General features: G+C 59.0%; 3 protein-coding genes across 9 annotated transcripts; 1 reads left to right on the top strand and 2 right to left on the bottom strand.

Annotated features, from left to right (window-relative positions):
- Positions 1-80: 80 nt before the first annotated feature.
- Positions 81-5,836, bottom strand: VPS51 (VPS51, GARP complex subunit). Of its 2 annotated transcripts, none has more exons than XM_027696250.1 (10): positions 5,624-5,836; positions 5,107-5,236; positions 4,679-4,825; positions 4,380-4,596; positions 3,209-3,935; positions 2,762-2,980; positions 1,929-2,150; positions 1,497-1,618; positions 1,013-1,100; positions 81-709 (listed from the first exon to the last, which is right to left on the bottom strand). In XM_027696250.1, the coding sequence occupies exons 1-10, from the start codon at positions 5,834-5,836 to the stop codon at positions 449-451; spliced, it is 2,346 nt and encodes a 781-aa protein (XP_027552051.1). In that variant the 3' UTR covers positions 81-448. The 2 variants fall into 2 exon arrangements, with proteins under 2 accessions (XP_027552051.1, XP_027552052.1); XM_027696251.1 differs by lacking the exon at positions 5,624-5,836 and adding an exon at positions 5,472-5,582.
- Positions 5,837-6,267: 431 nt separating this feature from the next.
- Positions 6,268-11,872, bottom strand: BET1L (Bet1 golgi vesicular membrane trafficking protein like). Of its 4 annotated transcripts, none has more exons than XM_027696259.1 (4): positions 11,799-11,872; positions 9,855-9,946; positions 8,761-8,817; positions 6,268-7,728 (listed from the first exon to the last, which is right to left on the bottom strand). In XM_027696259.1, the coding sequence occupies exons 1-4, from the start codon at positions 11,848-11,850 to the stop codon at positions 7,561-7,563; spliced, it is 369 nt and encodes a 122-aa protein (XP_027552060.1). In that variant the 5' UTR covers positions 11,851-11,872; the 3' UTR covers positions 6,268-7,560. The 4 variants fall into 4 exon arrangements, with proteins under 4 accessions (XP_027552060.1, XP_027552058.1, XP_027552056.1 ...); XM_027696257.1 differs by having other exon boundaries at positions 11,784-11,851; XM_027696255.1 differs by lacking the exon at positions 11,799-11,872 and adding an exon at positions 10,779-11,484 and having other exon boundaries at positions 6,918-7,728.
- RIC8A (RIC8 guanine nucleotide exchange factor A) lies at positions 10,860-23,070 on the top strand. Of its 3 annotated transcripts, none has more exons than XM_027696252.1 (11): positions 10,860-10,983; positions 12,252-12,416; positions 14,676-14,723; positions 16,878-17,492; positions 18,087-18,181; positions 18,828-18,978; positions 19,573-19,668; positions 19,823-19,967; positions 20,323-20,467; positions 21,133-21,252; positions 21,982-23,070. In XM_027696252.1, the coding sequence occupies exons 2-11, from the start codon at positions 12,333-12,335 to the stop codon at positions 22,100-22,102; spliced, it is 1,620 nt and encodes a 539-aa protein (XP_027552053.1). In that variant the 5' UTR covers positions 10,860-10,983; positions 12,252-12,332; the 3' UTR covers positions 22,103-23,070. The 3 variants fall into 3 exon arrangements, with proteins under 3 accessions (XP_027552053.1, XP_027552055.1, XP_027552054.1); XM_027696254.1 differs by lacking the exon at positions 10,860-10,983 and adding an exon at positions 11,635-11,794; XM_027696253.1 differs by lacking the exon at positions 10,860-10,983 and adding an exon at positions 12,002-12,167.
- Positions 23,071-23,256: the final 186 nt, after the last annotated feature.

Genomic DNA, 23,256 nt, shown 5'->3' on the forward strand with positions numbered 1-23,256 from the left:
GCTGTCACCCTGGCTGGAGGTGGGGCCCCCTGTGTGCGTGGTCAGATCCTGCCCCCCAGGCACAGACAGGGACACAGCACTCAGCTCACACATCATTTATTTAGTGACAAAGGGCACAAGGGGATGTCACCAAGGTGAGGGGATGACACTGTGTCACAGGGGCTGTTGGTGCCAGCACACACTGAAAGTGTCAATGGGGGGGGAGGCAATAGGGGTGTGGTTTGATGACACAGGGTGACCTGGCTTGGGGATAGGGGGTATCCCTTCATGTTGCCATGTGCGGGGACATGGGATGTCCTTGTGTGTTGCCACGTTGGGAAGGAGACAGCACGTGTGGGGACTTGCAGGGTACAGGTCTGTCCCCAGAGATGTAGCAGGGCATGTCCCTGCCAGGCTCTGCCCCACGGTGACACAGGTATGGCGGGTCCCTGTCCCTCATCCCCACACACTACCCGCGCTCGCAGATGAGCTCCACGACGCTGTGCTCCATGGGCACGGGGTCCAGGCAGCGGTGGGCAGCGCTGGCAGCCACCTCATCCAGCAGCCCCTGCACCACGCGCTCGTCGGAGGCGAAGCGCCACAGGTAGAGCTGCAGGTAGTGCCCGTCCACCTGCACCTGCTGCAGCCCGAAGCGCCCCAGCGTGCGCAGCCGCACGCACTCCAGCAGCGTCTTCAGGCTGATCTTGATGATCCCCGTCAGCACCGACACCTGTGTGGGCACAGCGGGCAATGGGGTGGCATCCACAGGGGCACGGGGAGACCCCTGGCCTGGCTGACACTCCCCAGGAACTCCTGAGCCTGGGGACATGTGGCACATGGGCACCCTTGGCCTGGTCACCCCTGAGCAGTGACACCTAGAACAAGGGACAGTGGGCACACCCTTGTTCTGGTTGTCAGCTCCTGGGCACCCTCCAGGCCCTAACACCTGTGTCATGGGGACACCAGGGACATGTGACAGTGGGAAGGTGGGCAGTTTAGGGCCCCTGTTTAGGGAAAGCAAAGGTGGCCTCACCTTGTTGAACTCGACAGGGCTGAAGATGTCAATGCGCTCTGAGAAAAGCTTCTGGATGTTGCTGAGCAGGTGGGTGTCCATGGGAGCACTGGGGACAGGGAGTCAGGGACAGTCAGGGACTTGAGAGAGCCAGGGATGTGGGGACAGGGACACAGGGACCATCAGGGGCCATGAAGATGGTAAGAGAATGTAGGGGTGGTTTGGGGACAGAAAGGCAGGAGAGTGTGGGGATGGTCACAGGACACGGAGGGACAAGACAACTGTGGGACACAAGGGATACAGGGATCACCAGGGGATACTGGGACAGTTGGGGGGAACATGGGGATTGTTGGGATAAACAGGGATCATCATTAGGACAGTTTGGGGACATGCGGACAGCCAAGGGCTGTCAGGTGGATATTAGGACAGTCTAGGGGTGTGAAGAGAGTGCCAGGGAAGATGCAATGGGTACTGCAGGAGCGGCACAGGGGGTGCCAGGGCTGACCTGGGTGTGTAGCTCGGGGCATAGCGGCCAGGTGCCCGCGAGCTGCTGTAGACGGAGAAGGCACGTCGGCTGGAATCGCTGCTCTGCGCCCGCCGCACCCCCTCCTCGAAGAGCTGCCCCACCTGTGTGTGGCACCACACCCTCAGCACCCAAAACCCCCTGCTGGGACCCTCCTCCAAACCACCCAGCATCATCCCTCAAACCCTCTGCGGCCCTCCCAAAACCTTCTGGGATCCCCAAAGATCCTCAAGGACCAGACTCAGACCTCGGGCAAACCCTCTGGACGCTTCAGGGACTTCAGCTCCCCCCTACTCAGACCCTCTGGAACACCTGGAACCTGCTGGCAACTTCCCACCTAAGGGGGGACCTTCCCAAAGCCCTCAAGGACCTTATGTGGACCGTGGGGACCCCTGCAGGGGCCGCTAGCCCGACCTGGACGTCGATGGCGGTGATGTCCTCCACCACACGCTTCATGACAGCGCGGACGTTGCGGGGCTCGACGGTGCCCAGCCAGTCGCGCGTCTCGACGCTCTTGCGCAGCATCTGCGCCACGGCCGCGCCCTGCACCTGCACGTAGTGGTCCAGCAGCCGCTGCGCCGCCGCCCGCGCCTCCGCACACAGTGCCGGCCCCGGGGTCACCGCCGGGCCCGAGTCCTGCGGGCACAGCGACAGGTAGGAGCGGCCCCCGCACCTCCCCTCCCAGCATCAGGCACAGGGTCGCTGCCAGCCCCGTGTGCTGCAGCAGCATCACTGCCCCTGTCATGTTCGTGGGGCACTCTGGGACATGCAGAACCCCCCTGGGCACATCCTGAGGTGCTCTTTTAGGGACGTTTGGGAGACACCGCACAGGTCAGGACACTCCTGTCTCCACGGGCAGTGCCATCCCCAGGGTCACCTCCTGGATGGACATGGGTGATGGCAGGGAACAGGGAGGGTGTCTCGGGGATGTCCTGGGCTCCCTCAGGGATATTTGGAGGTACATAAAGACAAAAGGGAAGATCCCAAAACCCCCACACAGGGCACTGTCCCCACCACCATCCCCCTGGGTGGGGACAGGGCCACAGAGGGGCCACCTGAGGTCACATAGGGGCTATTTTGGGGCTAATCAGAGTATTTTGGGTCTACTCAGGGCTGTTTTTGGGGACAGAGACAGAAGGAAGGTGCCCATGCTGTGGTGCCTGGGGCTGGGACACAGAGGGGTGCAGAGCCAATCTGTGACACCTTGGGGACATTCAGAGTCCCCTTAGGGACATTCTGGGACTCACCTGGGGCGGGAACTGCTCATCGGTGAGGGTGAGGATGTAGCTGATGGTGGAGTTCTCATAGTCCAGGCAGAGGCGGGCGAGGAGCAGCAACAGGGCCGGGGGGGCGGCGGGGGCCCCCCGCTCGGCCGGGCCGTCAGCAAAGCCGCGGGCAGTGCGGCACAGCCAGCGCACGAAGGCCACCACCAGCCCCTCGCGCACCGCTGCCACGCAGAACTCCCCCTGTGCCACAAATGGGGGGGTCACACTCCAACAAAGCCCCCCAAACTGCCCCAAGCAGGCTCCAAACCGGTCACTGAGTGACCCCCAGCCTGCCCTTTTCTGCCCCCAAAATGCCCTATGCCAGCCCCAGATTGTTCCAGAGACCCCCTGACTACCTTTGGCTCCCCCATCCTGCACCACGGCAGCCCCAAGTCACCCCCCGAAGCGCCCTGTCTCGCGGTGCCCCACCTTGAAGTAGGGCAGGCTGGCGAAGGCAACGTCCCTGGCGGTGAAGAGCTGCACATAGGCCAGCACGGCCTTGAGCTGGCCCAGCACGGAGGCAGCCAGCGTGGCCAGCAGGTCGGGCAGGCCGGGCCCCTCCTTGCCGGGGGGCCGCGGCGCTGCCAGTGCCTGGCGCACGTCGCCCAGGCAGCCCAGGAAGAAGGTCTGCAGGGCGCGCAGGTAGCGGTCGACGCGCTCACGGGCGGCCCGGGCCACCAGCGCGGCAGCAGCGGCGGAGCCCTCGGGCAGCAGCTCCAGCAGCGCCCGCAGCCGGCGGTGGAACCGGTCCAGCGCCCGCACCAGCAGCGAGGTGTCACCCAGGCCGCGCTCCAGTGCCAGCCGCCGCTCCAGCAGCTCGAAGTAGCGTGTGGCCAGCGCAGCAGCGAAGGGCTCCAGGCGCCCTGCGTCCCCCCCGAAGAGCGTGCGGTACGAGCCGGCCAGCTGGCACAGCGTGCCCACAAAGGCCGAGCTGCCGCGGTCCACGAAGTCCAGGATGTCGGAGGCGGGTGGCGGCGTGGTGGCCGCGCCAGAGGGGTCAGAGGCGGGCAGCTCAGCCTCCAGCGTGGCCAGCTCAGCCTCCAGGCGCGCGCCCGCCTGGCTCAGGAACTCCTCGCTCAGCTCCTCGGGAGGCTCCTCCAGCTGCAGCAGCATCTCCACGCATTCGGTGAGTTCCTTGGGGTCCAGCGTCTCCTCCCTGGGGCGGGCGAGTGGGTGTGGGAGGTTCCAGGGTTAAGGGCGGGCACAGCGGGAAATGGGGAATAAGTGATAAAAGTCATCGGTAGGCCCCAGAGTGAACAGTAGTTGGTCAAAAAATAAAGGGGGAAAACCACTTAATAGCACCAGGAAGTTCCAACAGTAACAGAGGTTAATAAGGTACTCCCTGAAGGTCATCAGTAGGCTCCATTTCCCACGGCTGCCATCAGTAGGCTCAGAGTGAACACCCCCAGCCCCCCATTTCCTGAGACTGCCATCAGTAGGCTCCAGAGTAAGCATCTCCAAATCCCCATTTCCCAGCAGTGCCATCAGCAGGCTCCACAGTGAATACCCCAGGCCCCCATTCCCAGCCCTCAGCAGGCTCCAGAGTGAGCACCCCCAGGCCCCCATTCCCAGCCCTCAGCAGGCTCCCGAACGGACGTACCGGAGGCGTGTGCGGAGGCGCTGGGCCAGCTCTGCCATGATGGCGTGGCTCTCGTCCTCGATGGCGCGGAAGGAGGGCAGGTGTCGGTAGTGCCGGAGCACGGCGCGGGCACGGCCGTAGCAGCGCAGGGCTCGCGCCGGCTCCGTGCCCGCCCAGCGCCGCAGCCGCCCCGGCACCTCCACCAGCGCCTGCAGCTTCCGCAGCAATGCCTGCACCCCTAGGGAGACATGGGGCTCAGGGAGATGGGGCCGGGAGGGCTGGGTCTGCCCCCCAGGGCCACTCGTCCCCCCGCCCCGTACCGGCCAACTGGGCGCCGCGGCGGTGCCGGTCCTGCAGTGCGGCACTGACGCGGGCGCTCGAGGCGCTGATGGCTGCCATGTTGGCCGCCAGGTCGTCCATCTCTGCTTCCATGTGCCGAAAATCCACCTTCATCTTCCGGATGGTGTCTGGGGGGGGGGCAGGAGACAAGTGCTGGGTCCCTCGGCTGCCTGCCACCCCCCCAGACCCTCTGGGATGAATGTACCCCAAATGTCACCCCCCAGAGTAGGCTGGGTACCGAGGTGGCTACCAGCAGAGTGAACGCCCCCAAATCCTCCTTTCCCAGTGCTGCCCTCAGCAGGCTCCAGAGTGAACATCCCAATATCCCACCACTGCCCTCAGCAGGCTCCAGAGTGAACATCCCAATATCCCAGCGCTGCCCTAAGCAGGCTCCAGTGGAGCCTCTTACCGGTGGCAGAGATGAACTTGTTGTAGTTCTCGTAGAGCAGGGTCTGCATGTCGCTGTCCAGGGCGCGGATCTCCCGCCCCAGCGCGGCCTCCCGGGCCAGGAGCTGCCCCAGGGGACACTCACTACGCACCTGGGGGGGGGAAAGAGCTGCTCGACTGTCCCACACCCCGCTGTCCCCTCTGCAGTCCCTTCTTTACCCCCAGGAGCCCCCGAATTGCCCCCTCGAGGTCCTCAACTTCCCTGCAGGGCCCACTCGGGATCCCCAGCTGCCCCCCAGGAGCTCCCCCCGTAGTTCTGATTGCCCCCAGACTCCCCACCCTTGCTGCTCCAGAGCACCCCAGTACCATTTTTATAGGGAGTCATACAGTGTCCTACAGGGTTCCTATAGAAGCAGATCCATAGGGTCCCCACAGAGGATCTTTTTGGGGTCTCTTCGGGGCGCTGGGGGAGTCAATCGGGGGGGGGTCCCCGGGTCCAGGAGGGTGTAGGGGTTAAAGGTCACGGGGTCAAAGGTCACCTTGTTCATGAACACCTCCGGGTCGAAGTGGGGCCCGTTGATGTCGGTGGGGTCCGGGGCCGCCTCGGCCGCCTCGGCCGCCTCGGCCGCGGACGGGCCGTAGTAGCGCTGGAGCGGCCCGTGGGGACGCCGCCACCCGCCGCCCCCGGCGGCGGCCTCGGGGCTGCCCCCGGCGCCGCTCCCGGCCCCGTCACCCGCCGCCACCGCCGCCATCGTTTCCTCCCCGGCCGCCGCTTCCTGCCTCGCGTCACTTCCGGCACGGCGGGCGGTTGCCGTGGCGACGGGGACGCGGCCCGGACATGGCGGGACATCCGGCAAAAGCCCCGTTACCGGGACCTGCGGCGGCCTGGGGACAAGGACCGCCCTGGGGACGGAGACATGGATGGAGACACCAGCCCCCAGAGGGTGAGCAGCCAGTGGCACCCCCACCCCTGGCCCGTGTCCCCCGCGGGCAGGTCTGGGGACACCGGCCTCCCCAGACCTGCCCAGGTGTCCCTGTGCACCCCCATCCTCGTTTCCCCGTGACACCGGGCGCGTCACAGTGCTGCGGGACCCCCACCTCCCCGGAGGGTTCTTCTCCAGCCCCGGGGTGACTCAGATAGAGCCAAGACAATCAACCTTGTACGAGGAACAAACACTCGGACTAGAAGGTCTAAAATCAGCTTTATTTACAGCAGGAAAGGCAAAGCAACCCCCCCCGGCTGCTCCAGCAGCCTTTTGTCAGGAGTCGCCTGCTCCAGGAATCAGAGGCCATCGATCCTTCCCGAAGGGAAGGAGCCTGGAGCTGCCACACAGCACCAGGGAAGCAGGAAGAACCAGAGGAAGTCCCTGCCGCCTCCTTTCTCCTTGCTTTCCTTGCAGGAATTTTCCCAGATGTGGAAAAGAACACACCTAATCCAGCCAGGGTATGTTTTGTGAGCAGTTTGGTACAAGGGACAACATTCCTTTTGCAGGTGCCTTAGCTCCAGGACAAAGGAATTCCCGACAGGAAGAGAGAGAAGGCAAAGGGAACACCCAGCCACCCATGATGAGGCAGAAGAGAGACTAAATCAGAGAAGGAGGAAGAATGACTGGGCCCTGGTTGTTACAGGGAGAGAGAGGCAAATAAGCAGAGACACCCCCCAAGGCAAGGCAGAGGTTCCTCTGGTACCTTCTAAATTCATAAAACAAATCAGCAAATCCCTCCTGGACTCCCACTGTGGGGGAATTCCACCTCACCTCAACCTCTGCTTCATTGGCACAGCATCTCCCCAGAGTGCTCCACAACAACCAAAATTAACTGGACCAAGAAAGATAAAGAGGGCCAAGCCAGGATTTAATCCAAGTTCTGCTCCTCTGCAGCTCTTCCCTCCAGCGATCTGAGAGTATCCAGGCCCAGATCCATCACTAATTCCGTCCCAAAGCAGCACAGGTTTCCTTTCAGCCCAGGGACACCAAGGATAAGTTCTGCAAGTCCCGGGAAAACTGAGAGCAGCCACGCGGAATGTTTAGTCACACACACTGGCACTCCCAAACCCCGTAAATCGGCATCCTAAACCCTACAGCTCCCGAAGTTCAGCTGGCTTACAAAACCTCAGAGTACGAACAAGTCCCTGGATTTGTGAGCCCCACCTCAGCAGTTCCCAGGCTTGCTGAGGGAGGTGACGGGGAAGTGGCCCTTGAGAACAGCCCGCGGCACATGAACAAGGCAGGAGGTCACAGCCCCAAATCCCTGTTAGACACGGGGATCCCTTTGGAGACAAATGTTCTTGCTTTGGAAGAGCTGTCTGGGCCCAGCCGGAGTGACACGAGGAGCTGGTGGGAGGAAGAGTCACTTGGAAGGAGGAGGTCTGGCTGGAGGCTCCTCCCGGGAAGGTGTGGATAGGCCTGTGGGTGCCGCAGGTCCGGCCTGTGGCACCTGCCCAGCTCGGGGCCCTGTGACACCTGCCCAGCCCGGCTCAGGTGCCTGCCCGGGACACCAAGTAGTAGAGGATGAAGAAGATGAGGATGAGGGCCACAGACACGGCGCAGAGCAGCCGGCGGTTGTCCCGCCCGGAGCGCGCCATGGTGGAGAAGCGCTTCACGCTGCCCGTCAGCAGCCCCGTCACACTGAGGAAATCCGAGTCCTGTGGAGGGCAGAGACAGCCAAGGTGGAGGCATCGTAGAGTCGTGGAATATCCCGAGTTGGAGGGATTCCACAAGGGTCATCCAGTCCGACTCCTGGCCCTGCACAGCACACCTGAACAACCTGACCGTGTCCCTGAGCTCTGGCAAGTTTGTGGCTACAACCACTGCCCTGGGAAGGCTGTTCCAGTGCCCAGCCACCCTCTGGGGGAAGAAGTTTACCCTAATACCCAACCTAATACAACTCCAGCCATTCCCTTGGGTCCTAGGATCAAGCCCATCCTACTGTGCCACACATGAAGGAATCCTTGAGGAATCTCCCACCTCCTGACTAAAAACATTCGCACAGAAGCTGCACAGCAGCCACCTGTCTCCCTCAAGGTCCTTCCCTTCCAGTGCTCCGGCATCAGCACCGTTCCCACCTTTCTGGAGCTTCTACTCATGTTGCTCCTGAAATGCCTCAAAACCTCTTCTGTAAGAGCAGCGCAGTTTGGTGCCCATTTGGGGCTTGTCCCTTAAGGGCTCTTGCCATCCCACCTTTTATCCCAATTCCCTGATTTGTTGGGAGTTGTGTGGCAGACCAGGACACCCAACAGCTTGTGGGACCCAGAGCATCACCTGTGCTCCCTCTGAAGACACCAGTGTCCCACAAGGCCCTGCAGGGAGCCTGCCGGAGGTGCTGGAGTTCTGGAATAAGTCCTAGGTTCATACAGCAGCACCAAACACCAAGGGAGAGCTGAGGAACAGCCCGGAGGCAGCTCTAATCCCAGCAAGGAGGGACCTCCATTGGCATTTCCCAGGTGTGCTGTCCCACATCAGCCCTTCAGGTGCCAGATACCAACCCCAGACAAGGTGATGCTGCACCTGCCAAGCTATCCAACATTTACAGAGCAGTAAATCTGCTGGGAACGGGTTTAGTTACAAATGCCTGGCATCGGGGACCGCAGGGATCTACCGTAGTGTGCCAGCCTGAGCTGCCATCCCGGTTTCCCAGCAGCACAGAAAGCCCTGTGCCCCATTCCCCAGGTCCTTACCATGCCATCCAGGTAGCGGTTCTGTTCCTCAGCATCCTTGTCGATATCCAGAGCCAGCTGCAGAACAAGGGAGGGAACGAGCATTCAGGAGCTTGTCATGTACAGAGAACCTCTAAAATGAAAGTTATCAAAGCAACCTGCTGCTTTCCTGGCTCCTACAGACACACAGGGGCTTGTCTGGGACAGGAACAAGGAAAATGATTCTCATTTCCCTGTAGGGTTGTTGAACTTCTCTACCTCTGCAGCACTGAAAGTAAAGCCTGACTGTCTAAATCTGTCAGGGTGTTTAATCCCTGGGATACAAGGGCAGGAATTCAGAGTCTGCCCTTCTACACTGTGAGTCACTGACTTCTTTTGTGGTTTCTACTATTTTTTAAACAATAATTTATAATAATGTTATAATTATTACAACAATTTTATAATCGTATAACAATAATTGTTAGAATAATTATAATGCTATAACAATTTTTATAATAATGAAAAACAGAGCTTAAATCTCTAATCCCCAAATCAAAGTACTTGATATTAAGAGCAAACCAGTCTTAAGATCATTTGCATAGAGACACAGGTATTTTCCAAAATTAATCTCCCTGCCTTTTTATTGTGAATTTTTTCCCAAGGAGGTGAGCTTGGCAACACCCCTCTGTGCAGGGGCGTTTACGTTTTATGTTTTATGCTTCTTTGTTGATGTTTCTCTCTGAGCCTAAAACTCCTTTCCTGAGCGTCAGATGATGTTGTAAACCTCAAAGGGAAAGCGGGAATTTGTAAAGGTGTGAAAATTAAACCACTGTATCACCAACTAAGAGTTGTTAATGCACAGGAAGCCTCTGCAGAGCACAGCTGAGGGTGCTGGGGCACTGGCACAGGTTGCCCAGAGAAGCTGCGGCTGCCCCATCCCTGGAAGTGTTCAAATCCAAGCTGGAGCAACCTGGGCTAGTGGAAGGTGTTCCTGCCCACGGCAAGGGGTGGGACTGGATGGGCTTTAAGGCCCCTTCCCGCCCAAACCATTCCGTGGTTCTGTGATCCCCTGCAGCACCCCCAGGTAAGCAGAGCCCCTCCTTCCCCATGCCCCCCAGGGTGCCCTGGGTACTCACGGATTTCAGCCTGGTGACCTTGCTGGCCAGGCTGTCGGCCATCCGCTTGTTCTCCACATCCAGCAGGTCCTCCATGGCGCTCGGACTCTGTCCTGGGGGTAAAAAGGAGGAGCACACGTTGTACCTGCCCTGGCACAGGATCTCTGGCTGTCACAGCCCCGCCTTGCACCTCTGGAACCCTCCCAGATCAGTTTGGACAAAACCGCCCCAAACTTTCCCCAAACGAACTGGGACAGGATCCCTGACTTGCCCCCTGAATTGCCACCATGGCCCAGCAGTAGCAGCAGCAGCAGCAGCTTGGGGGCTTCATGCCCAGCGACATCCAGGGATGAGATTTGGGTGAAGCCGGGCAAATCCAGGGCTCTTAACCCCTCATCCGTGTTGGGGTCTCCTGGCATTATGACCTGTTGTGGGGCAGCTGGGGGGGTCGAGAGGGGAACTAAGTGTTCAAGGGGGCAGTTAGGGGTTCTAGGGGCAACTGAGGATCCTAGAAGGGCCCCGGAGGAGCAGTCAGGGATGCGGGGGGGAGCAATTATGAGTTCAATGGGGAGGGTAGTTAGGGATTCAAGGGGGGGGAATTAGAGGTTCGAGGGGGCAGTTAGGGGTTCAAAGGGTCAATTAGGGGCTCAAGGGGGCAGTTAGGGGTGTGGGGGGCAATTAGGTGTTCGGGGGTATATTTAAGGGTTCAAGGGACGGCATTTAGGGTCTCAAGGGGGGCATTTAGGGGTTCAAGGGGTAGCCACTTAGAGGATCGGGGGGGGCAATTGGGCGTTCGAGGGGGGCAATTCGGGGGATCTAAGCGGTAAATCGGGGGACTGCGGGAGGTCCCGTGGGGTGCAGCGGGGTCGGGGGGGCACTTGTGCAGCCGGGCGCTCCCCTTCCCCCGGCCCCTTCCAGCCCCCAAACCTGTCCCTGTCCCCTCACCTCGGCCCCGCTCCGCCATGGCCGCCCCGGTCCGTCCCGCCCCGCCGGGCGGAGCCGCCACGAAATGTCCGCCGGTCCTTCCTCCTCCTCCTCCTCCTCCTCCTCCTCCTTCCCCCCGGCACCGGGACCCTCGGGCCGCTCCCCCGGGCCGGGGCGGAAGGGGAGGAAGGGTCGGCGCTGTCCCCCGAGGGATCCCGGGCCGCAGGTACGGCCAGAGCCCTGCCCGGGCACGGGGGCGAAACGGGGGCGTGGCGGGGAAAGTGGGGGCTTGGGGGCAGATATAAGGGCTTGGGACAAAAGTAGGGGTTTGTGGACATAAAAAAAGGGGGGTTGGAATGCGCCCAGATGTCGGGGGAATGAGGTGGCAGGGGGAGGAGCCAGCCAGGAGGTATGGAAAAGGGGGATATGTGCAGTGGTCCGCTGGCTCATGCCATCGCCCCAAAAGCGGAGCGGGTCCCCTCCATCCCAGCCCCTTGGCATGGGGATGCTGTGTCCCTGCCCCGGGCCAGCCCAGCCACCTGTCCCCGTGGCTTTCCGCCTTCCACAATGCGGGATTTGCCCTTGGTCCCCCCAGAACGCCCCTCTTTGGGTGCACGGGCAGGCGGGGATACCCCGCGTCATCCCCAAAGCCCGGGGACTCCCGGTGCGGGGTCCCGCTTGGTTGAGTTCGGTGTGACCAGCGCGGCCTCATCGCAGAACACGGCCCATGGCAACACGGAGGCTGAACGTGTATCCAAGCCCACCTGTGCACCCAAATCTGCCGGATTTCCCCCCATCGGGAGTCACGTCCCAGCACCGCGGGCTCGCGTGGCTCCCTGAGCCCTTAAACCGGTGCCGTGACTGAAATAATCCCATCTCCCGTGTCCCTGCGCATCTGCTCCCTGGCACTGGCGGCAGGGACATCATCTCCCGGGGGACGGCGGCTCCGGACGCGCGTTTGGGCTGTGCGTGCGGGGATCGGCCATAATCCGACCCTCCACGGAACCCTCCTCGTCTGCTTCCCACCTCCTGGAAAGGTACCTCCGCCTGGAGCCGGAGGATGCTCTCCTGCCCGGCTGCCTCGCCGCTCCATCCCTTGTCACTCCGCGGGAATGTTGCTGGGTTTATTTGTTATTTTTCCCCCCTGTGCGGCAGCAGGAATCAGGGCAACCGGGGAGGAGGAGGAGGAGGAGGAGGAGGCAGGGAGCTATTTCAGGGAGCTGCTGTTATCTGCTCCGCGTTAATCCCCGGCTGGTGGGGGGAAGGCTTTCCCTGAGCGCTTTCCTGGGAGGGCACGTATTAAACATTGAAAAGCAAAGCGAGGAAGAAGAGGATTAGCGGGAGAGAGAGGAAGCCGGTGCTGGCTTTGCTCGAGTTGTCCATCTGCTCCGCTTTTATGGACGCAGCAGCGTGAGCAATATCACTTGGGTTTTTTTTTTGTGTTGTGTTTTTTCCCTCCTTCCTCTCCCCACCCCTTTCTCTCTTCCCTCTCAGATATCTGTCTGCCGAGGTGCTTTTGCATCACCCTGGAAGTCCCCTCGCTCCCAGTTCCGCCGTAGCTGAGCTGTTGGGATAATGGAGCTCAGGGCTGTGGTCACCACGCTGGAAAGCGGGGAGCAGGACACGGTTCTCAAGGTGCTCCAGGTCTACAACCAGGAGGTGAGTGAGCATCAACCCCTCCCTGGTGTCAGGGACTCTTAAAAACATGATTATCCAGATGCCAAGTAAAGCCTGGCAGGGAAATAAGAGTCAGTGTAAGGACCAATTAGGAGAAGCCTTTATGTTGAGACAGGTTTGGGGGTGATAAAACAGGCGGGGAGGAGCTGTAGGTGAAACGGTGTCAGGATTTGCAAGTCAAAGGTGATTAGAGGTGGCTGCACGGCTCTGAATATCAAAACCTGACGATTTGGAAGCAGAGCTGAGAGTGTTTCTAGCCTTAATGTGGGAAAAGATTATCTGTGGGGGTAAATTTCTGCCTGGAAAAGAGGAGACTGAGGGTAGACCTCGGCTGTTTACAGCTTCCTTCCAAGGGGGACCACTGATCTCTGCTCGCTGTGACCAGTGACAGGACCCAAGGGAACGGCTGGAGCTGTGTCAGGGGAGGTTTAGGACAGATATTAGGAAAAGGTTCTTTCCCCAGAGAGTGGTTGGGCACTGAACAGGCTCCCCAGGACAGTGGTCATGGCCCCAAGTCTGCCGGAGCTCAGAGACGGTTTGGACAACGCTCTCAGGCACAGGGTGGGATTGTTGGGGCTGAGCAGGGCCAGGAATGGGACTGAGTGATCCTTGTGTGTCCCTTCCAACTGAGGAGACTCTGTGATTCCGTGAAATCCCGCTTGAAACAGACTCTGGTTGTCAGGGAAATTTCCTCCGGAGGGTTCCCCCGGGAGGGGCTGGCCCTGCGGATCGCTGTGACTCACTCTGCACCAGGCTGGAGTAGGTGGGAAGCCAGCAGGGAAAACCTGAGGAATATTTTGCAGAAGCGTGTGTGAGAGAGGGAGTGTGGAACTGTTCGTAGCAGTCGGATCTGGAATGGGGAGATCTTGGCCAAGGAGGAGCAGACCCCTGTTGAGGACAGCGCTGAGGATTAGCAGCACCCACAGCCGGTGCCACACCAGAGTCATCGAGGTGCAAACAGCGTCTGTGTGACCAGCTCAAGGCCCCAAACCACAGCATTTCCCATGGATACCCCCAGCTGAGTCCTTCACGGTGTATCAGGCATATGGAACTCGAGCCAGAGGGTTTGCTGGCCCGTCTGAAGGAAATGGAGCAGTCAAAGAGGATTATGAAACTGCACATAAAGCCGACATGGCCTGGCATCGCTTTTGCTGCAAGACTGATGGTTCTGTAACCTTTCCTGGGGATTTATTTTAATTCACTGTTGCACACGAGGTTTTTGGTTGCTGGGAATAAACTGCAGCTAAAGCAAAACCCCAGGTATGGCCAAATTACCCCCAAATGGGATTAGAGCCTGCAGAGAGGACGTTCTGGGGGAAGAACAAGCCTGGCTGTCTGCGGAACAAAGCAGTGCTGGGACTGGTAATGTGATCCAGCAGCCTGTGGATGGATCAGCTCACACAGCCTGATGGGAATACACCTGTCCTGCCCCCACCCCTGGGGCTGCTGCTGCTCCTGGGGCATCGCTGTGTCCATCTCTGCTTCCAGGCTGGACAGACCAACGCCATCCCTGGGCTCTTGGTGACTGCACACACGTCATCGGTGTTTTATGGATTTTAAACATTTTTGTTCTCCGTGCTTGGACCAAAGGTTTTCTTGGTGTGAACAAGGATAGCCTCATTCACTGGGAAGTGCTGCTTCTCCCCAGGAACCTGTGGTCTCCTGTGCTCTCAGGTTCCATGGGAGCAGGTGTAGCCAGGAAGGACACTGTCAGCAAAGAACAACCAAAAGGGAGAGAGAAACAGAAATGTTTCCCATGAATGGAGAGCAGGAGTATTTGTTAGGAAGGGGACGGAACGGGGCTGTGGAGATCAGGTCCCTTGTGTTTAAAGAACTTGACCTGGGTAACCACGAAGATCTGTTCCGACATACCAAGGAGACAGCACTTCCTTTGGCCAGGAAAAGAAACAAATAAATATCAAGGAGAGATGTGTACAGCATCAGCTTGGTGGTGTCACTGAGCTGAGGAATTACCAGCTCATAGGGGATATTGAGATTGGGATGAGTACCCACTGTGCTGCTGCAGGATTTAATCTAAATCCGTCCATCAGTTGACCCGTGGCATTCTGCCAGCGCCATGGATCCAGGGATGGTGCCCGTCATGGGAGGGACTGTCGGGAGAAGGTGTGTTTGCTGTTGCAGCATGTTTTGGACCTGCTGCTTTCCAGCAGAATGGCTCTACCCTGGTTCTGTGGAGTTTTAACCTGTTCCTTATTCTGATTTGTTTTGCTTTCTCCACAGAAGTCTCAGTGCTTCACCTTCGAGGATGAGGAGCGGGAGGAGAGGAAGGTAGGCACATGCTCCTTGCTTTATCTCTTTGGTTGGTGTGTAAATCTTGCTACTCCATACTTGTGTCCAGCTGGGCTTGGCAGGCAGCTCCCACAGGGAAAGAAATGAGAGTTTGCCATTAACTTGGGCAGGGAATGGTGCGCTCAGAGCATCTGGCTCTGGTTTTTCCAGCAAAGGTTGGTGTTTTGGATAAAAGTCAGCATCCATCTGGCATTAGCAGCAGTCCTGTGATCCATACAGTCCCAGCCACGGGTGTAATGGGTGTGATCCCCAGGCTCCCAGGAAGGGTGAGGGGTTCCACTGGGAGCCAGCAGTGGGATTTGCCTGGAGCTGTGTATTAGCAGATGCTTTAAGCTGGTGTGATCTGGCACTCGGAGGGAAGGAACTGCTTGTTCCTGCTCCTGCAGCTCTTCGTGCCGGGCCGGCCTTGTCCTGGCTGCTCTGCTGCAAGAACAGCTCTGGGTTTCCAGGATTATTTTCCAGCTGGCTCAGTTCTGTGGTCAGTTCACTGGTGGATGGTGCCAATGCCTGTGTTAGCACAGCAAGTGCAGACCAGGCGACCTGGGTGGAGAACAGGACCTCCTTTGGCTGAGCCAGTGCCAGCTGCTGCCACATGGAGCGTGCCCAGGCACAGCCTGAAGTGTGGGATTGGATCTGACGAGATCCGAGCTCTTTGCTGCCGGACATGGATCCGGGCACAGTGTCCTGCTTTTGGGGTGCATGCCATGAAATATGAGTCGAGCATCACCACCAGTTCCTGGTGCTCAGGTGTCCTGATGGTTCAGCCCTGGGGTCTCTTTCCCCTGAGCCAGCCCAAGGCTTTGGTCACTGTGTCTGGATCTGAAACTGTCTCTGCCTCCTGTGTGGGAGGAACAGAGAAACAGCTGTATTTCCTTATTTCCCCAGAGTGTGATCATGGGGCACTCCAGGAGCCTCACATTAAGGACTGAAGTTCCTTTTTCCTTCATTCCTTCCTTCAGTAGCTTCATTTCGCCAGGGGAGGTTCAGGTTGGACATCAGGAGGAATTTCCTCACGGAAAGGGTTGTCAGGCGCTGGAAGGGGCTGCCCAAGGAGGTGGTGGAGTCCCCATCCCTGGAGGAACAACTAGACGTGGCACTCAGTGCTCTGGGCTGGGTGACAAGGTGGGGATGGGTCACAGGTTGGACTCGGTGGCCTTGGAGACCTTTTCCAACCTAAAAGGTTATGGTTAATGGCTGCAACCTTAACGATTCTGTGATTATCCTGAAGTGTAACCGATGGGGCTGCGTTTAGCCAGTTGCAAACTTCATTTTTGGGTTCCTTTCCTCTTGTAACGTCACAGAGAGGTTTCAAACGTGTTGTGTTAGAGGTCTGGTGAGCTCTCACCTCACCCAGCTGTGTGTGGGTGTTACTGATGTGATATGAAGTGTTGCCACACGTGGTTGAGCCCAAGCTGCCCATGGCTGTGAGGCCTTTCCTGTGCTCCTCTGTGACTCACCATTCCCCACAGGGATGAGCTTTGCAGCTCCCGTGAATTGTGTTAGTGGGGCTCTGCCAGTCTGTACCCACGGAGGATCTGGGCCAGTAGGTCTCCAGGCAGCACTGGGGCTAAGGAGATGCTGCTTATTTGAATCTCCTGAGGTCTCTTCACCTCCATTTCCCAGGGCATCACGCGCTCTACTCACCTCCCTTGGGTCCTGTGGCCCTCCCTTGGTGGTTCTCTGATGCCTCTCTCCACCTCTCCATCTGTTTGTGGATGCCCTGGAGCAGGTGCCTCCCTGATCTCACACAGGAGCAGAGAGCTGCTGCCGAGAGACTCCTGAGGGAAGCCCTGAGGTGAAGGGCTGAGGGAGGTTTTTGCCCTCAATGCAGCAGTCAGGCAAACCCTCACTGCCTGAGCCATCCTCACCAGGGCAAAGCTACAACAGTGACCTGTTTGTGCTCTCCCTTTACACCCAGTACCCTCTCCCAGCCATGTGTTGCTGGTTGTTCTTGCCCAAACTGGTGCAGGACCCAATGCCAGAGCCAGGCACTTCCTGAGTGCTGCTGAGTGCACACCTGAGCAGACCCACCTCCGGGTGATGCTCCCGTTGTCCAGGGCAGAGCGTGACAGGGTTGGAGAGAGCACTGGGAATTGTCCATATACCAGGCATTGGTTGTTTCCAACTACACAGAAAATGGCCCAGCTGCTGATCAAGTTCCTGGAGAGGGAACTGCAGCCCTCCTGCCAGGTCACCTGCCTGGAGAGCATCCGCATCCTGTCCCGGGACAAGCACTGCCTCGGCCCTTTCACCACCGAGGAAGGCCTGAAGACCCTCTCCAGGCACGCCGGCATCGACTACTCGGAGGAGCTCATCCGGGAGGTCCCAGACTTGGACGTGATCCTGGAATCCCTCAAATGCCTGTGCAACATCGTGTTCAGCAGCCCGCGGGCGCAGGAGCTGACGGCCGAGGCCCGGCTGGTGGTGGGGCTGGCGCGGCGCATCAAGCTCTACAACGAGCGGAGCCTCCCCCACGACGTCAAGTTCTTCGACCTGCGCCTGCTGTTCCTGCTGACGGCCCTGAGGGTGGACATCCGGCAGCAGCTCGCCCAGGAGCTGCGGGGCGTCAGCCTGATGGCAGACACCCTGGAGCTGACGCTCGGCGTGAAGTGGTTGGACCCCTACGAAGTCGCCGCCGAGGAGGGACTTCTCCCGCCTTTGCCTCGGCAGGAGACGGAGCGAGCCATGGAGATCCTCAAAGTGCTCTTCAACATCACCTTTGATTCCAGCAAGAGGGAAGTGGACGAGGTAAGCTCCTTGGGTCTGTGGCACTCGCGCGTCTCCGGGCTCTGGCTTTGCCGGTTTTCTCCTCCCTTGTGTTTCCTCCTGTCCCAGACTGGCCCTCGTGCAGCCCCAGGTACATGTCAGGGTGGTGAGGGACTCGGGTGTGCCCCAGGCACTGCCTCTGTCCAGTGCAGTATTAACCCTTACAGCGTTTAGAGCATTCCCATTTAAAAGTTGGGGATTATCTCTTAATGATATGATTTGCTGAGCGAGAGGGAGAGCAGAGCCCCCAGATAATTCATGTCTGAGCGTGGCCAGGTACCTCTTCACCTTCAGGCCAAGGTCAGAAGGAGGTGTAATGGAGAACACCATCCCTCTGGCTAATCCATGGAGTGTTTTGGAGCCTAGTCCAGCCCTTAACTCAGTGTCACAGAGTGAGTGGAAGTGTGTTGGGCAACTGGAAGACCACGTGTCAGCCCCAAAAGGAGAACTGGGAGGCTGCTTCCCCTGGAACACCCCGCTGTGCATGATCAGGCTGTGGCTGCAGGGGCAGCAGGCTCTGGGACGTGTGGGATCCCCTTTGCTGATCAAGGTTTCCATTTCCCATTTTGGGGCCAGGAAGATGCTGCTCTGTACCGGCACTTGGGTGCCCTCCTGCGCCACTGCCTCATGATCTCGGCCGACGGCGAGGACCGGACCGAGGAGTTCCACAGGTGAGTGCTGGGAACCTGGGCCTCGAGCTGCCCCTGGAGCAGGGCTCCCCCAGGCACATGATCCTGCTCCAGTGTCCTTTGTCAGGCTGTCCCTACAGCGACAGCCGTCTCAGTGGGCAACTGGCCAGAGCAGACTTGTGCTGCTTTTGGTAAAGAGTCCATGAGGTGGCCTTAATTAGCCTTAAGCCATGCTGAGAAATTGGCTGTGTCATGTTGCCGGGCATTATTGGTGCAGGGGTGTCAGCTTGGAGCAAGGTGACACAGTTCTGTCCCCAAGAACGCGTAGTCAGGGGAAAACCAAGCAGTGCTGGTGTGGATCATCGTGGTGAGGAGGAGTGACACAGCAGGACAACACAGAGACGCACCTTTGACCACCCAGACTGGCTCTGTCAAATCCCCTGGGTTCTCAGTTGTCACTGAAGTCTCTTTGGAGTCCCCAGCACACAGTTCAGCTGCCCAAAAAGCAGTTTCAGTTATTCCCTTTCGGTGCCATGTGGAGCCTGGGGTGCTCCAAGACAACTTGGATCGCGGGGTCCTCGCACTCCTGGAAGTTAATGACAGACCTTGGTTTCCACAGAGCTGAAGGACTCGTGTGAGCAAAGCTCCATCACTATGTGTTCTCTTCTCTTCCCTTTCACACATGCAGCCACACAGTCAACCTGCTGGGCAACCTGCCCCTGAAGTGTCTGGATGTGCTCCTGACCCCCAAAGTGCGGCCGGGCTCGCTGGAGTACATGGGTGTCAACATGGATGCAGTCAGCATCCTCCTGGATTTCCTGGAGCGCCGCCTGGACAGGGTGAGGGCTGGGGGGGGTCCTCACTGCTCGTTCCCACAGGTTCAGGGCACCTTTCCCTCAGCCTGGAAGAGCCCAGTGCCAGCATGCTTGGTTTGGGGTTGTAGAAGGGGCAGCTCTTGGCAGAGCTGTGGTCGATGGGACTAAACCAACATCCGTGGGCAGGAAGGTGACTGTCATTGCTTTGAGGGCTGCAGGCCCTCAGAAATCAGTGAGATCAGTGGAACAGTGGATGATTAGCTGGGTGATTGACATATTAGCCCTGTTTCACTCAGCAGTGAAAGCCTCTGGAGGCCTGAATTTGCATTATTTTCCATCTGACCGTGGTTTTCAGTCTCGGGAGTTATCCCAAAGGGCCTCAAAATTTTACCACTGCACTTTTCTGCCCCAGATGCCCTGCCCAAGAAATCACTGCCTGTGCCACGGCAAGCTGTCTGGTGTGGGGAGGGAGGAGGTACTGAATGCCTGTGGCAGGGACCGGGAAGCTTTGTGTCCATCCATCTCCCCAACAGACTGTACTCATGTTCTCCAGCGTGAGCCAGACAGGCTGAGCTCGGCATGACTGACGTGCTGCTCCTTTGGGGGATGTTTCTGCAGGGCCACAAGCTGAAGGAGAGCCTGACCCCTGTGCTGAACCTGCTGACAGAGAGTGCCCGTGTCCACCGCCAGACCAGGAAGTTCCTGAAGGCCAGGGTATGCTGTGCTCAGCCCGAAGGTCAGGGATGCTGCCCCGAGGGGAGAGGAGACAAGCAAACCCCTGGTTATGACCACCCTCCACACAACCTCTGGGTTCTCACGTGGGTGGTTGAGGCCTCTGGCACCCACAATGTTTCTCCCACATGCCCAGGTGCTGCCACCACTGCGGGATGTGCGGAACCGGCCGGAGGTGGGGAATTCCCTGCGGAACAAGCTGGTGCGGCTCATGACCCACATCGACACCGACGTCAAGCACTGCGCCGCCGAGTTCCTCTTTGTGCTCTGCAAGGAGAGCGGTGAGTCCTGGGGCCTTGGGGGGCTTTGACGGGGGGACCCTCAACGTGGGCTCTGGGAGAGCCAGAGCGCGTGGGATGGGGACCCTCTGCGGAGCTTCTGCATTCCCTGGGGACAGGGAAAAGGGGAGGGTTCCAGGAGCTCTGTGGGAAGGCGGTGCTGTCTCTCAGGCCAGCAGTGAGGGACAAGCTGTGCTCAGGCCACCCCAGCACCCTGCAGACAGCCTGGCCCACGTTGAGCCTCCCACCCGTGGCTGCTGTCCCCCTGTCAGTGTCCCTGGGTCTCCATGGCCCGGGGTGACCGTGGGGCTGGAGGCGGGAGGGGAGCACAGCGTGGTCTCTGTCCTTCTCCCGGCAGTGTCCCGGTTTGTGAAATACACGGGGTACGGGAACGCTGCGGGGCTGCTGGCGGCGCGGGGCCTCATGGCCGGCGGCCGGGAAGAGGGGGAGTACTCAGAGGATGAAGACACAGACACGGAGGAGTACAAAGAGGCAAAGCCCAAGTAAAGAAGTCTGCTCCCCCTCTAGAGCACCCCTCTGTCCACGTCTTCTTCCCATTCCTGCTCTATCCCTCTCCATCTGCCGCCTGCCACCTCCCTGTCCTGCTCTTCCATGTGCCCATGGCTCCTCTCCCTCTCCAGAACCCAGTGCTGTTGCACCCAGCTGGTTTTTGGCTTCTCTTTTTCCCTTCCCTCTTTTTTGCCTTTCCCTCTCTTTTACTCTGCAGTGGGTGGTATCTGGAGGGTGGGAGGTGTGTGGGGACAGCCCCAGGCCTGTGCCCACCTGTGTATCTCGCACTCACCAGCTTCCTTTTCAGTGTCTCTGCAGGTTGGGTTTCTTGGGATTTTCTCCATTAGCTTTTGCCTCCAGCCTTGAGGAGAGGGAGGAAGTGTCACCTGGCCTTGTGCAGCCGGTTTCCAGTGGCACTGTGGCATTGGCAGGAGGGGGTGTTGCTCCTGCTGGAGAAATGAGCAGGGTTTTTAAGGATGTAGGTTGGAAGCCCCCGTAGAACTGTGATGGCACTTGGGCACTAAGGACACGAGCAGAGGTGACAGCCAGCCCTGCCGTGCCATTCCTCTGCTCCATGAGGCACAGGAGGATCCCAAACAGCCCTTTGTCCCCCTGCTGTCCCCTCTCCCGTGCCCTGACCTCACTGTTGTCCGCGCAGCATCAACCCCGTGACGGGCCGTGTGGAGGAGAAGCTTCCCAACCCCATGGAAGGGATGACAGAGGAGCAGAAGGAGCACGAAGCCATGAAGTTGGTCAATATGTTCGACAAGTTGTCCAGGTACTGGGGCGTGGGTGTGTGTCCATGGGGGGTACATCTATCACAGGCCTTCCTTTGGCTGCATTCCCAAGGCCTGAAGGCACTTAGGAGAGGGAGCGGTGGGGATACCTGGAGAAACTCTTCCCTCAGCTTTGGCATGATGGGACACTGCGAAATTCCTTGCTGTGCCTGCTCTGTTCCCAAACACCTGCTTGCCATGTTTGTCCAGGAACTCAGGAAGGACAGCGGTCTCGGTCCTGGCCAGGCTGCTCAGGAGGAAGCAGCATTTTGGGGACAGACAGCAGCCAGTGCCACCAGCCCCTTTCTCTGCTGGAAAGCTTTCTCCAGTCATCTCTCATCCATCTTTCACAGGTGCTCCGGAGGAGCCCAGTGAGTTCAGGAAGGGAGGGAAGTAACACATGTACTCCCATCATGTGTTAGGGGGAGAGGAACACAGACACCCGTGCTAGTTTTCCTGTGGGAATCCTGAACCACACAGAACAGGACTCTAGAAATGAGCCTGTTCCAGGGAACCTGAGCATGGGAATGGTATTGTTTGTGGATTGTGCTTCCAGCTATTGCCTCGCCATGCTGGAGGTTTTAGGGCTGGGACTGTCCCCATTTCTCAGAAGGGATCCTTAGTGGTGCCTGGGGTATTCCGGGCCATTTCCACAAGCCCCACATTCCTACTGCATTCCTGGTCTGTTCCCCTGCTCTCAGACAGCTCTGCCTTACCTTTCCTGTCTGCAGGGAGAAGGTGATCCAGCCCATGGGCATCACTCCGAGCGGAAACCTGGCGCCCATGGAAAACGCCATCCGCAACATGGCCGACGAGCGCTCGTCGTCCGACTCGGACCTGGGGCTGGACTGACCCGGCTCCCGCCCCAGCCATGGAGAGCTGGGCTCCAGCCACTCTCCCTCGGGAACTGGTGCTGCACCCAGAGGCTGGCACTGGGCCAGGACTCTCCCTGCGGGGTCCATATCCAGCCTGGATCCCTCACAGCCCACCACACGGAACACCTGCCTCCTTCCCAGCTCCATAGCCACCTCTCCTTCCAGAGGTCTCCGTGGCCTGGCTCCACCTTGATCTCTCCTGTCGGCAGCCTTCAGGATTTCACACTCCAAATCGCTTCCGGGACTTTCCAGTAGGATTTTTTTATTTAAATGCGTGCTGTTTGGGAAGAAGGGTCAGGGAGAGGCTCTTCCTGCCACTCCATCGGGGTCCATCGATCCGCGGAGCCTCCTGCGTGTGCCCGGCCCCACAGTGGGGGGCTGCTCCCCGGGAATGCTATGGGAAGGTGGGGGGTCTGCCGGAGAGGGGTGTGGGCCATGGATCACGGCAGCTCCTGGGGAGTGGGATCCGCAGGGTGTGGTGCAGGAGGCTGTGTCCCAGTGCACCAGTGTCCGTGTGCACCTGGAGCGCGTGGGCGAACAGAGGGAAACTTGAGTGAGGCTTTTGAGGAAGCTTCCAGCATCCCACTGGCCATGGGAGAGAGCATGTGGGTGGCTGCCAGGAACGCTCCGAGGGCCCTTCCCTGGCACTGGGCACTGTCCCTGTCACCAGCCAGTTGGGTTTGGGCGTTCACCTCTCCCCAAATCCCGCTTTCCAAAGGAAAGGCCAACACCTGTGCTCTGTCCTTCGCTCCTCCTCGCTGTCCCCGGGCCTCTCTGTCCCCCGGGGGCTGCTCTCAGGCCTGGTGTAGGTTTGTCTTTATTTTTACTTCTGTTTTCTTTTGAAAGAAAACCTTCCCGTCCGTCTCATGTACCCGAGTTCCCAAATGTCCTGTCACGAGTAGGAATGCACAAGTGACGCTTGAATAAAGCCAACCTGACACGTGGGCATGTGGCCGTGATTCCTCGACCGCAAGGAAATCCCTGGGAACCCATGGCAGAGGTGTTCCCAGGTGTTCCTGCCTGTGTGTCTTTAGGAGCTGGGGGTGTTTCTGAGCGTGGTCTTGGAGGGGAAGAGCTGGAGAGGTGCTTGGCTCCGTTTTCCCTCTGTGCTGGGCACTCCTGAGGTGCCTC

This window comes from Neopelma chrysocephalum, unplaced genomic scaffold (genome assembly GCF_003984885.1).
Source record: "Neopelma chrysocephalum unplaced genomic scaffold, ASM398488v2 Primary Assembly neopelma1_106, whole genome shotgun sequence".
Lineage (NCBI taxonomy): Eukaryota > Metazoa > Chordata > Aves > Passeriformes > Pipridae > Neopelma > Neopelma chrysocephalum.